This window comes from Toxotes jaculatrix, chromosome 14, assembly GCF_017976425.1.
Source record: "Toxotes jaculatrix isolate fToxJac2 chromosome 14, fToxJac2.pri, whole genome shotgun sequence".
NCBI lineage: Eukaryota > Metazoa > Chordata > Actinopteri > Toxotidae > Toxotes > Toxotes jaculatrix.
In genome coordinates, this window is record NC_054407.1 from 10440495 (window position 1) to 10455238 (window position 14744).

A 14744-nucleotide genomic window follows, 5' to 3' on the forward strand; every position below is an offset into this window, starting at 1 on the left:
ATACAAGACAAAAATATAACATGATGAGATGCAAGACTGTCAAACTCTGTGATGGGACACATACAGTATGACAGGAGTCTTGTTTTTCTTATAAACACCTGTCATAATTGTGTTTTGTCAGCAAATCTCTTCGAGATAAATAAAGGGAAGAAGAAGAAAAGGAAGAAGAAAATAATGAGAGATTTAAGAGATTCTCAAAGAAAGGAAAGTTAGAAATCTACAACCTAAGAAAAAGACATTTTGCCAACTAAAAAGCTGAACAAAGTCAATAGTAGTTAGTCACATCAGGTCCATTAGAGTGTTATTGAACATGTGGTGCTCATCATTTAAAAAGGCACATTAAGCCACTAATTAGCCGATTGTATTTCTTCATCCTCAGGGAGCAGCTGAGTGTAGAAATGAATAGTCAGCACTGCTGTGAGCAGAGCCGCAGCACTTCATTTGCACAGACTCTGGGCATTTTTATACAATGGACTCAAATGCAAGGCCAGCCAATAAAAAAAGTTTTGTGGGACTGATTGAAGATCCAGGACTTCAAATTAAACGTCAGTGACGTGATGTTTGCCAGACAGAAAAGAGAAATATTTTTTTGCTGCAGCAACTTTCACTTCAGTTAAATACAGTAAAATGAAACTACTGGTGAACACGTCCTGTCCGCAACATTTACATCACACACAAAACAAAGGTCATTTGTTTTCATCACAGTTCAGCATATTTGGCACAAGCTAAACTTGCAACCAGGCTTATGAAAGTTTGATGGGAAAAAACATTTTATCTTATTTTCACCACATGTGGCAGCTGATGTTTTTATTCATTAACAAAAAACTTTTTTTCTTTGTTTTTGATTTTGTTGCATTGTTTGCTCTGTGGACTGTCAATAAAAGTTGTGTAAACTGTTTCACCAGCAGAGGTCAGTGATGCTCCACAGTTGGTCTTTCACATGGATTTCAGTTTACCATCACTGTGGGGTATTGTTCTCCTCTAAAGACCAATATGATCACAGCGTTTTAATTCGACTGACACACTTCACACACATCTGCTCAGGTTAATGTAAAGTGCTCTGTCTCCACACACACTGCTGCCGTTTCATTTGAATTAAATATTAAACCATCATATTAAATTAGATTATTGCTGTTTTTGTTTCTGCGTGACGTCACCACCTTTGTTGTTCCCCTCACAGCAGCCACATCACCATAACAACTTCTGCAGACACCCACTGTGGATTAGCAATTATTTTCCTTAAGGCTGGAATCACCACACTCTTACACAATGTTACATCATTAAACGCGGTGTGTCAACACATCAGCGTGTGTTTTTACCCCCCACGTTCAACGTGTCGAAGCCAGTGAAGAAATATAAATATTGCATGAGTTTATATTAACATACTATTTCCTCTGTCATACTTTTCCTTTGGTTTGTGGCTGCTTTGTGAAATCAACAGACATACTTCAATCTCTGAACATGTGACAGATCTTAATTTCTACTTGGACACACTAATAATAGTGTGTCAATGTTTACATGTCCTTAAGTTTAACCTTTTACTTTTACTACTACTACTGTGTGTTTTCCACTTTCCACAAATGATTCATGATCCACTATGTGAATTAATGCATCTTCCACCACAATTGTTCCAAAGTATTTTGGCTTGTGAAGCCTTCGAACAAATCATTATCTAGTGAGAAAGGATTCATTGGCCCCTTTAATTCTTTAATTATATTATAATTCTGTTCAGAATTTCACAATAAAAAAGCAAAGTTTGAACAACAGATGTGTACATTTCTTCTTTCTTTCCCCTTTAATCATCTTACTTTATAACTCCCTCAGATTTGTTTTGGACCCCTTGGGAGGTCTCGACCTTCACGATGTGAAACACTGTTAGAACAGCTCACTTCATGCGTGCACACATACTTTGCTGCAAACACAGAGGCCAAATGCTATAATTCAACACTGACTGATGTTCAGTTGTACAACACTGCAGACATGGCAGCGTTTTCCTTCAAAAGCCTTTTTATAAAATGGTTTAGAAAATCGACGCCAAGCTCTGAAAAAGCTCCTAAAATATCTGCCTCTACTCGCTTTGTCTTTTGCTGTGACAAACTGCACAAAATACGCTATAGTAGGGCTTCAAATCTGATCTTCTCCCACGCTGCAACAGAAAAGCAACTACACATCAGCCAGAAATACAAACGCTGTGAACAAATGCAGTGATGTCATGGAAATCATACCCCCCCTCTGTCTATGTAACCTTATTATGTAAACAAATGAAAACCCAGTCATCCAGCTCCGACGTGCGATGAATTCAGGCAGCTCGCCAACATCTACAGTGACAGCTTATTAATTATGCAATTTATAAGTCCTTCTGTAAACACACGGTGAGTCATTTCAGATGTCTGCTGTACAAACAGGAAGGAGAGCTGTGTAGAGTCTAAAACAAGTCTTTATTGGTCAATATACAGAAAGCAGTGGGATGACCACTAAAGAGAGAGAGATCCCAACCATTTTGTTTACAAAAAGAAAAAGAAACAGATATATAAAATAAGTGTCTTGAACGTTTTTACAGGGTTTGTTTTTATATGTAAAAGAATCTTTTTTTTCTCTTTAATCTTTCAGAAGCACAATATGACAAAGGGGGCAGGGTCGGGGGGGGGGGGGGGGGGGGGGGACAAGGCAGTTGTTTTACAATGATGACATCACAATCACAGGTGCTTCAAGGCCAACAGAGGGAGGGGGTGGGGGTGCGGGGGGGGTGGGGGTGAACAGGAGTAGTATCAGTCAGAGAGCTCAGAGGGAGTAGTAGTCACCGATACTGTCTTGAGCAGATGAGAGGTGATTTCTCCGAATGGAAATGGGAACGTGAAAGGGAGTTTTTTATTTAGGTCATTTGAATGAAGGTAAACTCACGGGATTAAATTGGGACTTTGAGCTGATTTACTTATTGTGTTATAGTGAAGGTAAGAGATGGAACCAGTATCGGTGAAGTTCTGCTTGTGGTTCAGAGGCTGTGCAGGACTGTGGACTCGATGACACCAGTAACATAAACAATCACTCTGCGACTCTCTCCAGCAAAGTTCCTCTGTGGGCCTTCACTTTAAAGGGGCACTCCACCGATTTTACCCATGAGGCTCTGCATGAGTCAGTCAGTGGAAAAAGTGGTATCGTGTCATCTGTGGTCTGTAATGTTAGGTCTGTCTAAATCTTGCTTTATAAGATTCTCTAATGCAAGTTAGACATTTCACAAAAATAAAGACTGATTTATTTTATATTTAAAGAGTTAAGCACCTGGCTAACTAGCACTAGGAGTAGTACTTCAGTTAGTCAAGAGCTACAGGTTTATGCAACAGATGAATTCAAATGTTTGGCAGGTTTAAGTAGAGATGCAGTTGAGTTGCATTATGGGTACTGTAGGATCTTGCATTTTTGGAGACTGACCCATGCTAGGCACTGAAAGTCAGGTCAAGATATCTCAGCCTCTGCTGCACTGATTTTTAAATCCGTCTCTCATCTCATCTCTCTCTGTCTAAATCGCTGGAGTGTCCCTGCTTCTGTGTCCCTGCTTCTGTGTCCCGGTCTGTTTACTGGGCCCATAATTGCATAGAGGGCTCCCTTTATTATGGAATTAAAAACAAATGAAAGGCAGGATTTCAGTAGCGTACAGTAACATCTCTGTATCATTTCATCTGCTGGAAAAAGAAAGATAAGAGACCTAGACCTAAACAGCAACGGCTAAATGAGGCCACAGGATGTATGGACTGATATGGTAGAGGACGCAGATGCAAACAAACAGGCTTTGAACGTAATCAGCTCTTTTGTTTCTACGAATAGTTAAACTCCAATCAACTTTGTCAATCAGCTCTAATCTGACAGAAAAGTGATCATTTTAGCTTTAAAATACTTCTAACAAACCAAAGGTGAATGATATTAAACAGTTAATAATTCTACTCGGTTTTATATGTAAATCAGGACAAATGTGGAATGTTTATGTAAGAGATGAACAGAGAGAGACAGCATGTTTCTCTTTCGTGTCCAGGCCACAGAACCACAGCACTGTGATGTGTTCAGAAAAACTCAGCACTGATCACACAGATGTTAAGGACAGAAACGTGTCTGGTTTGAGTTAAAGATGAGAACAGAGGATTTACAGAGTGACAACACAGCTATGTTACACCTACTATATAGGCCAAAATAATTATATTAACAATGTTTTTCGATATATTTATTAATGGATATGTATATGGATACATCTCGCTGTTAAACCTGTTAATAACTCACCATCTTCAATCTGTTTGAAAAGCAAACAATACAAAAGTAATCTGAGGACACATGTAACCGCAAATATTAAGTGTTGGGATAAAAGCTCACATCATCTTTGTGTTTATATTTGTGTCGGCATGTTTAAGATTTAGCTCTTGATTGTTTCAAAGTTTGAAATTAAATTTTATCGGTAAAACTCTGGTTAATTCTGCACACTTCATGAGAGACTGTGTTTGTTTGATATATTTTGCTCTGCTTCACTGACTGTGATGTGAATAATAATGTGCGTACAGATGCCGTTCTAGCACTGTGGGACTGCAGCTGATTGTGTAGCTCTGACTTTGTCCAGCAGAGGGAGATGTTTTATTAAAAATTACAACATGGGGCGATTTAAAGTGTTGTTTTCAACAATGGATTGTAAATAATTTTATCAGAGATTTTGTTTTTGTGTGTGCGTGTGTGTGTCTGTGTGTAGCTGTAGTGAGCATGAAGGAATGTTTGCATGATGCGTGTGTTTGTGTGTGGCTGATTGAGAAAGAGAGAGAGACAAACTTGTAGAGGGTGCTGTGTATATGTAGGTATATGTTCGTGTGTGTGTGTGTGTGTGTGTGTGTGTGTGCGTTTGTGTGTGCGTGGTCAGTATGTTACAGAGGAACTGTCCCACTCAAGTTTTCCCTTCTGCTTCCTCGCCTTCACCTCTTTCCTCTCTTCTTCTTCCTCCTCTTCATCTTCATCACTGTTGTCTGACTCAGCACTCATCACTCCTCCCACCTGTTCTTCATCCTCTTCTTCTTCCTCCTCCTCCTCCTCCCGGTCCTCTTCTTTCATCTCTTCATCCAGTGCTTGAGCTCCTCTTATGTGCTACAGAACAAAGTGTGATTTAGCTAAAGTCCCAAAATCCAGATCAGACTCTAGCAACAAATTCAACTGAGCTAAGATGAATCAGGAGAAACAAGTTACAAGTTACCTCCATGGGGTTGACAGTGATGGTGAGAGCAGAGTTGTCCCAGTCCACCTCAGGGTCTTTGACCTCGTCCTCGTCCTCTCTGGACCCCTCCTGATGTGTGGCGTGGATCCTGTACACGCCGATCACCACAATCAAAACTAGGGCGGCGATACAGACCACAATGACTACTGTGGCTGCTGGAGGTGCTGTTCCTGGAGGAGAAGAAGAGAAGCAAAAGATCTCTGTTTACTATATTGTATTATATTACATTATTAGCTTAGTTATATGCAAACAACAGCTACAACAAAAATAGATATACCACAGAGTCTATACATAGATTACTGCATCGCTGATTGTTCTATCTGGATCTGATAAAGCCCATGAGATAAAGAGTTTTTCTTGCCCTTGTTATTTTCAATGTAAAATCTTTTTCCTACTTGTGTTGTTTTGGTCATGTTTCTATTCTCAGATTTCATGGCTAAGATCTGAGGATGAAACAGCTCGTCCATTAGAGCAAACATCATGATCAATCTAGGATCCAACAGGTTGAAAACAAATCTGCAGTTTAATCTTCCCGTCTAAACTGCTTATTCTGAACAGAAAATTAAGGCAAATTCATCTAAATGTCTGTTTTAATCATACACTGCACTGTGAAAGTGGATCTGAGTACTGTACAGTCAGAACAGTAGGTCTAAGCTGAACCCGGAAGAAGGAAATCTAATACACGTTTCCATGTATGGACTGTTAATTTCACATTTGTTTTCATTTCCATATAATGGCCTGGTTCTATCAGGTTTTAGACATTTTTTGCTGTCAGCTGTGGCACATTTATGTCTTACCTGACATGTGTGAGTTGAGAGTGTGTATCATGAGTGGGTGATGGACAGGTCTCATGTACTGAGGCTGGGCCGCCATATGATTGACATGATCCACAGGCGCTGAGCGGTGAAGAACACTGACCTGCAGGGGTGTGGCGGGGGGGGCAAAGAGCCATTATTCTCAGAGAAAAGAATGTGGATGATAATTTATGCCACTACAAAAACAATTAAATAAAAATTAGAAAAATTAAATACAATGTGGTATGAACAGTGAAGTAGGTGAGCGTTAGAGAGATGAATCGTTTTTGATAAAAAGTTTAAAAAATAAAAGCTAATGAGGAAGAGAAGCAAGAATAAAAAGACTGATAGATTAAAAGGAGAGGATTAAACAGTGCATGGGCAGAAGAGAGGTGAAAAAAGTTGAAATAGGACGGATGAAAGACATCAAACTGACCTCCAAATTAAACTCGTTGCTGGTGTAACGGCCGTTGAGTTCGGAGCAGGTGAGTCTGAACCTTCTCTCGCTCAGGGTGGCAGGTCGCCAGTTCCTGTAGCGTACCTGCCTCAGTGCCTGCTCATAGTGGGCCATGGAGTCCACACCTTGTACCACACATGGAAAAAAAAATTTATGCTAACGGTTATACAAGCTGCAAGGTGGTGTAATGCATTAAACTGAGATACGTCCACTGAGTGAATTTTAAGGTGGAAATGTGGGGCGTTTCCTGGTGTCTGGCTGTCACAGAGTGTTAGCACCACGCCATCACCACCTCAGCTCTGCCTACCGTATATTGAAATTCCAGAGGTGGAATTGGTGGCATCCAGGTGTTTTCCCAACAAAGCACTGTGATGAATCTCCAGACTCTCTCTCTCAGGATTCAGTTCCTCTCCAATTACCAGGATGTCACAGTAGTCCAGGTTATGCATCACCTCCATCACACCTGGCCTGTGGACTGGATGTAAGGAAACATGTGCACAATAAATTTAAAATGATGAAAAAAAATCATGCAGGACACATAAAAAAAAAAGTTAGTAAAAAAAACATTTATATAACATTCACTGAAACATCACTACAAGGCTGGTGACATGACATGAGAGCATTCTAAGAGCGCAGCCTCTCCACTCACATCCACCGAAGCTGTCTCCCTTCATTACTGTGCTGGTGATGTGAAGCTCTTTGAAGAGTGCCACACCCAGCGGGCCCTGCAGGTCACCGGCAGGCCTGACGAGTCGATTAGATCCCATAATTGTGATTCTCGGTTCACTGGGCGGCAGCACCATAACGACTGCCTTGATGTCTGGGATGGAGAGACACGTGTCCTCCCCGAAACACCTGACACACCGAGGAGAAGAAGAGCAGAGGAGACATTACAGGACCAGCATTACTACTTCACTTCTTTTTCTTTTAAAACAAAACCAACACTGTTCAAACTTTCAGAAGAAAACTGTGTATATTTGAAAAAATAAGTTTCCAGCAGCTTTAATATGCAACTGAGGTGCAAGATTTTGTTTGCCCAATTAATTTCCAGTAAGGGATGATAACTGATTACCATTTCTGAGGCAACGATGAAACATTCCTGAATGTTCTCTCATTAATAGATGCTAGTAAGTTAAAGTCTACACAGATGCAGGCTGATTCAAACGATTTAGTTAATTTTGGTTAATCTAAATATCACACACTCTTTCCCAAAGCTAACTATTACGTAAGTGAGAATCCTAATAGAGTGTAACAACAACCCAAATGTTATGATCAGGAAAATTATTTGCAAATTAGAAACAGGGCCCCGAACACTAGAAAATCATCCTATGCGATTCAATATGATCATTTTCAACTTTCAGACCAAAAGTGATCATATTTTCTTTAGCTCTGGACAAAAAATGTTTACTGGATGAAAAGTACAAGTTGTACAAAATTGACCGTAACATTAATTAACAAGATTAACCCAGGATTGTTTGACTCTTTCAACAGTGTGTAATAGGGCTACACATATTATTTTTTGTTTTTTCCTTAGTCACAGGCTGCAGATTCAACCCATCTGGCGAGTGTAAAGGTGGATCTATCTGTCTTTATCTCCAGGCAAGCTGTGAAGTGTTGTTCAGACTTAGACAACCTCTGCTGCTGCTCCTCAAGCTCGTTTCACTTTATCGACCAGCGCACATCTAAGCTCATTTGACCTGCCTGCGTTTGTTGCTCAGCAAAATGAACAGGCGCTGGATGGGTGTGGAGACGGGAACAGACACATAAAGTATACGCTGCCAGACACGTGAACAAGCACTCACATTACACACAAGTGACACACAACTAAACACACACAAAATTGCGTGAGGACAAACAAAGACTTTAAGTGTAGGGAGAAGCAAACAAAGGCACACACGCAAACACACACACACACACAGATGCAATCGAGTATGTTATATCCAGTAGCTGCAGCTTAGTGCTTTGAGGAGGAAATCCAGATTAAGACCAGGCTGCAACTGCAATTAGAAAGTCAAACTACTTGTTATTTTCAAACTAGCTCCCTGCTAAAGCATTTAAGAAATTAGGGAATTTTATAGTTAGTATATGTTCATGATGTCAGAACATAAAATGATCAGCAGTTAAACAATGGATCAAAGACGCAGTAGACAAATGCAGTTATACCAGCAAAAGTATACTATTTGTTTGGTTAATTTATTATTGCATTTCCATAAGATTTTCATATTTCCTTGTGTATCAATGGAAATTTTGGCTTGATGATGGCATTAGAGAAAATGTCAAGATACGTTTGTTTGTTTTTTTGCGGAGGAAAGTGTGGATTTAATGATGATTTAGGCAGGAAGTTGTTAAGATATTCTGCTTTGGACAAATGCTGGACAAACAGATCGACTGACTTCTCCATCCTTGGGACCTGCGGCTATTGGGCAAAGTGGACAAAGTCAATTCAATCAAGTCAAATTAAATCAAATTAAATCCAGAGATGGATATACAGATAGACACACACACAAAAAAACAAAAACAAACAGAAAACAAAAGAAAGAAGACTCTAGCAATATGGTCTTTCCAATCACCAGAAGGTTTAATGTCCTTAATGGCCAGCTGGTCTGTTTAGTGGTTTAATAGTTCTTACACTAATGATCTGTCCTCTGCCAGAGCACTGGGAGTTCTGTGGCTTCAAGACAAAGACAGACACAACACATCTAACAGAGCCTTTTACTTTTATGCTTTAACCATGACTCCTCTGACTGTTTGTACGTTATGTGACAATCCACTGGATTTATGCTGACCAACTTTATGACTTGTGTATGTATGCAACACTTAATTTAGAGCCCTCACAGTTTATTTGAAAACCATATAGCTCCCTTAGACTTTAATAATTGGTAAAGGTGTTTCTTTATTCCTATACCTAGATGTCATAAAGAGTTAAAATATTAATCTGCAAAGTAATTAGTAGTAGTACAACCGCTCTACACACCAAACAGGTCTCTGTTCCTCCCGACAGCGCAATGAATACATGATGCACATACACAAGTATTTTGTTTACCTGACCACTGTACAGCCTGTGTTATGAAAAACCACAGAGAAACAATTTGCACAGAGTCAAGGTAAATTTACAAATCAAGCCACAAGCTAATGACCAAACATACACACAAATGTTGGACTGTTCATCAATTTGTATAAAAGTATAAGTGCTACCAGCAGTACCCAGTTGGAGAATACAATAATACTCATTGTAAGTGAACTTCAGTTTCACTGAATCTGATATAAACATCACAAAGACAGTAAATAAGAAACACTGAACTCACAACTGCTCCAGTGGAGCTGCCGAGGGACTGTGAACTGGGCAGATGTGAACACGTGGAACCAACTGAATGTAAAGCTGAATGTAAGGGTGTATAACATCTGAATGCACAGCATATGTACTCACTGTACTATGGTGGTGATGTGTAGCCGTCTGAGGCCTGGTGTGGGGAACTGGCGAGAGTTGATGTAGGAGACCTTGGTCATGGCTGTGTTGATGCTGTCCACATCTTCTCCTTCCACCACCAGCACAGACTGGGCTGGGTTAAAATGGAACTGGACACACACACACACAAACACTATTTGTCCACAAAGAAACAAAGAGATGTAACTCAAACCTACATCAAATGATACAAAAACCAGTGTTTACTCCTTAAAAGTGACACATGAATCCTGAAGAGAACATGCAGCCTTACTTGTTCTTTTACAGCACCACTAAGGTGGTACTGTAAAAGAACTCTGTGTGTGTGTGTGTGTGAGTGTGAGTGTGTGTGTATTGATAACCAAGTTTTTCTTCGCACCTTGATGTCCTTAGCTAGGCTTTCAAGAGAGTTAATATCAAGGCCTTCTTTGCAGGCCTGCAAACAGGAGATAACCTTCTGGGTTTCAATGCGACCGGGTCGGATTGTCAGACCTGACAGGCTGCCATGGAAATACTGGGTGAACCTCGGGGTTGCTACCTCACCACCTGATGGAGAAGAGATGAGAAGAGAAAGGAGGAGATGTGAAGTGAGAGGTGGGGCGAAAGAGGGCAATTGGATAGAAACACACTGGGTAAAAGAGACAACAACACTTATTATGTACATGTTTCCAGGGAAAAGCACATACAGTTTGCTGAAAATAACATCTGTAACTCTGCTTCAGAAAAAGCTTACAAGACCCATGAGATAGAGAGTTAAGAAAATTTCTGTCATTATTTTTCACCAAGTTTACAGGTAAGAAAAGAAGCATGTGAAACAATCCTGACACTAACATGAAATAAAGGTAATTTAATGACCATGACAAGTACAGTATGTTTTCACAGTTGTCTAATGAACTATTTGTGGTTCATATGCAGATAGATTTCTCTTTCAGCGTTTTCATTTAACACATTTTAGGGTTTGAATGTTAAACCACTTCACACAGATCACAAAAGCAATAAAAAAAAAAAAAAAAGCTAACGACAACGAACAATGAAACTGCAAGTAACTTTTAACTAAAAACAGAAAAATGAAACTGTCACCATGCTTGAATTGCTCATAATCACATCTGTTTGCTGTCTGTACTCCCACACAAAATGTCTTGTGTGTGCAGGTGGCAACAATTGTGTGATATTGCTGAATAAAGACAAAGATCTACCTAAGTAAAGAAGTTAGTCTACAATACAAAAGCAAATATATGATACATTTCTCACTTAGCTCAACAACAGATATTCTGACACTTGCTTTCAGGGTTTGAATCCCTGAGTTTGACAGATCTAATGTGTATTTGACCTGAAATACTTTGCAACTGCCTCAGCAAGTGGGAATTACATCCTTCCATACAAAATAAATGGAACCCGTAGTGCAAGCTAACACACTGGCACAGTCTCTGAGAGTGTGAGGACTCACAGGGCTGCAGTCTGCGGTGTCAGCTCCATCACAAATTCACTCAAGCCCCGACATCTTCTGAAGCACCAGATTTTCCGGCAGGACAGGTCAGCTCTGCCCTGTGGTGCAATTTCACTCTCTCTAATGAACTGTGTCATTTCGGACAAATCATAAAGGTCTAGTCCACTTAACACAAATGACTTCCAATGTGAGTCTTTCCGATGTAGGTCAGCTATGGCTTATACGTTTTGACAAATTCTAACTAAGGGTGACATTCAGGTCAAGTCTCCTTAAAGTAATGCAAATAACACCAGAACTGAATGTATCTCAGCCTATATTTGTATTTTATACTGTATTCAATGGCAAATACAAATATGTCACAGTAGCATAAAGTGAGCTTCCTGGTTTTTGAATTATACAAGGTATTTAAATCCTATTCTAAATCCTAATAATAATATTGTTAGTAATGGTTCACAAAAACAAAAATAATAAAATTGACACATACAGTGCATTCAGAAAATATTTAGACTCCTTCACTTTTTCACATTTTGTGAAATGTGCCTCATGCTAAAATCATTTAAATTCCCTCATCAGTTTCCTGACAGTGAAAATTTTAACTTTTTAAATTTTATTTTTAGCAGATTTATGCAAATTGATTTAAAAGGAAAAACTTTTAGTGACACAAGTACTCAGACCTTTCAGTGTTTAGACAAAGAACCTTTGACAGCGATTACAGCCTCGAGTCTTCTTGGGTACGTCATTCTGAACAGCAGCTACCAGTCTGCTTGCACAGGGCTGGAGGCATCTACTCTCTCAGCTCTGTCAACGTGAATCATACAAGGATGTATACACGGAGAGCTCAGAGAGACGAACCTGTCACAGAGACACTGAACAACTGCCATCACCAAGCTGTGCAGAGAGACCTAAACTGTGTAGTATAAAAAGATACACATACAGACATTTCTGTTGTCTCAGATCCTACCTCTCCTTTTCTATCAAAGCATGAATTCACTTTGTCCTTGTGTTTATTTCCCTGAGCTGTGCGATGCAGCAAACTCCAGGGGGCAGAGGGCGATGAAAGGAGTGAATGACAGCACAAAGAATCACCTGGACATGCAGCATATGCTATGAAGTAACCATTAAAATATATGAAGCTAGCAAGTTGGTGTGAGTTTGGAAGAAAGCAGTGCATTAATCTAAACAACATTATAGTGTTTTGTGTGTTGTGCCGAATTGTCACTGTAAATGGACATAAGCTTGTTATTCCTATTTAGAGCTGGTTAAATGTTGGTGAGTCACTGCATCTTTAGATGACAAGCATCTATTAACTTTGTTCAGTGGAAGCAGAAGCAGACACATGGAGGTCACATTCTTTAACAAAGAACTCCCATCAAATCCCATGAAGCAACATGAAGGAATGTGTAAGTGCAAAGTGGCTTCACACTCAGACTCACCCACAAGTTGTGTGACAAGAATAAACTTTTTTTATCTTCTACAAGAATTGAAAAGGTGAACACCTGAAAGCATTTTTGTAATTTTACTTTGATCTAGATCCCAATCACAGGATATTCATCACACTGCAAAAAAAGTAGCACACTGTTGAGCTTTGGCATTAACCAAATACTGAAAATGCTGAGACTGCATTTTAGTGTAGCACTTCAGTATAGTCCTACATCCCATATGTACATAAAACAGGATGTGGCTGCTTCTGGTAGCAACTCTGAGGAACAATTTTCTGCCTACATTTATTACAAGGACATTTTCTGTAATGTGGGCTTCTTTTGCAGATAAAATAACCTTGATGTGGTTGGCGTAATGATGGGCAATTTCTGTTTTGGGTTCCGCCGCCTCATGTTTGATGCCTGACTCGAAAACATACCAAAATGGAACGTGATGAAAAAAAGACTTTTGGTTTTAATTACAATAACAAATCTAACATTAAAAAAAAAAAAAAAGATGTGAAGTGTGTTTATTAGCGCTGTGTGTAAATCTTTCAGATATATCACACCCTCTGTGTCCACTGTTAAAATGTGTACTTCTACATGGCACAATCACAAATTGCAAATGGGAACTGTCGACCTTTATTATAAGTGGATTACTGTTATTCTTGTTCTGTATTATTTTTGGTCGTGTGCTAGCAGCAGACATGGTAAGCACTGTGTTTTGGAGATGATAATAGTTGCAAGTAGGGGCACACTGCACTGCAAGCCCATCATCTCCATTTCTTTCTGCAAATGTAGAGACATTCGTCATTATTCCGCCATTTACTCTGCTTCATCTCTCTGACAAATGCATTGTTGAAAGGTTTTCATCAAGACAAGGTCTCTGTGATTCAGTGATTCGGTGACTAAGTGCAAAATTATATTTTTGATTTCCCTAGACGTCTAGACGTGTGTGTATGTTTTTTATAGATTCATAAAATGAATATGCCAAGAAAAAGAAAGAACAAAAGGACAGGAGAAGCAGAAGAGTATATATGTTGCATGCTGCGCAGCAGATCTTGCTTTCACGTTAGAAACAACTATGATCTTCTGTAAACACTTTCTTAGAATAAGCAGATCAGAGAGTAAACAATCAGTAATAGTTGTGATTTAATAGCGCCATATTCAATTAAGCATGAAAGCCTTTTAATTACAATTTTGATTTGAATAACAATTTTATAAAAAGCCCAAGTAAGTAAGTAATAACTAGCGACTTGTAATGCCGACGGTGTAGTGAGCAAGTTAGAATTCAAACATCCACCCTGCAGGATGCTGCACATTTTCAGTCCTTGGGCTGAGGCTGTCAAAATGAGCGTGGATGAAAACATTAAAAATATTTTTTTTTTCTGTGTAATTATAATTTGTACAGGCTGTCAGTCAAAACATTGGCGCCTGTTCTTTTCTTTGTGGTTCCCTTCCATCCTCAGGAAAGGGCCCTGGAGTTTCACCTTACAATTTTCTTACTTGTAAATACATTTACGCACAAACACTCACAGAAACCATACATTTTTTTGTTTGTTCACTGAATCAGTATATTAATATCTTAAAAAAAAAAATTAAATCACAACATGACATATGGACTTGTGTACTCCTACAACTGGATCCTGTTTAAGCTTGTTCTCCTATTGAACTTTGTCTTGGCAGACCCTGTGACAATAATAATGGCCGCATCTCATTTAGGTGTTCCAGTTTCTTGGCTCATTGTATTGTATATGGCTGGTTCACTGGTGTTACTGGAACAACTTAATTAATATTGTTAATTACATCTGTGCTTTTCCTGCCATGACGGGTCAAAATGAGAATGTTCTTGTGGATTACATTCAGTTTAAACAACAAATATTGTTTATGCTTGTAGCAGTGTACTGGTATATTAATTAATATTAATGTGACTGTCTTTCCTCATGT

At 39.2% G+C, this 14744-nt stretch overlaps 1 protein-coding gene across 1 annotated transcript in view; it reads right to left on the reverse strand.

Annotated features, from left to right (window-relative positions):
* Positions 1–4237: 4237 nt before the first annotated feature.
* Positions 4238–14744, reverse strand: part of clstn2a (calsyntenin 2a) — a 125940-nt gene continuing 115433 nt past the window's right edge. Inside the window, exons 11-18 of the mRNA XM_041055250.1 lie at positions 10312–10478; positions 9918–10066; positions 7140–7345; positions 6798–6965; positions 6470–6615; positions 6037–6157; positions 5219–5409; positions 4238–5112 (exon numbers count right to left, since the gene is read on the reverse strand). Coding sequence (XP_040911184.1) covers positions 4888–5112; positions 5219–5409; positions 6037–6157; positions 6470–6615; positions 6798–6965; positions 7140–7345; positions 9918–10066; positions 10312–10478 — 1373 coding nt within the window. The 3' untranslated portion in view covers positions 4238–4887. The remainder of the gene's footprint in view (positions 5113–5218; positions 5410–6036; positions 6158–6469; positions 6616–6797; positions 6966–7139; positions 7346–9917; positions 10067–10311; positions 10479–14744) is intronic.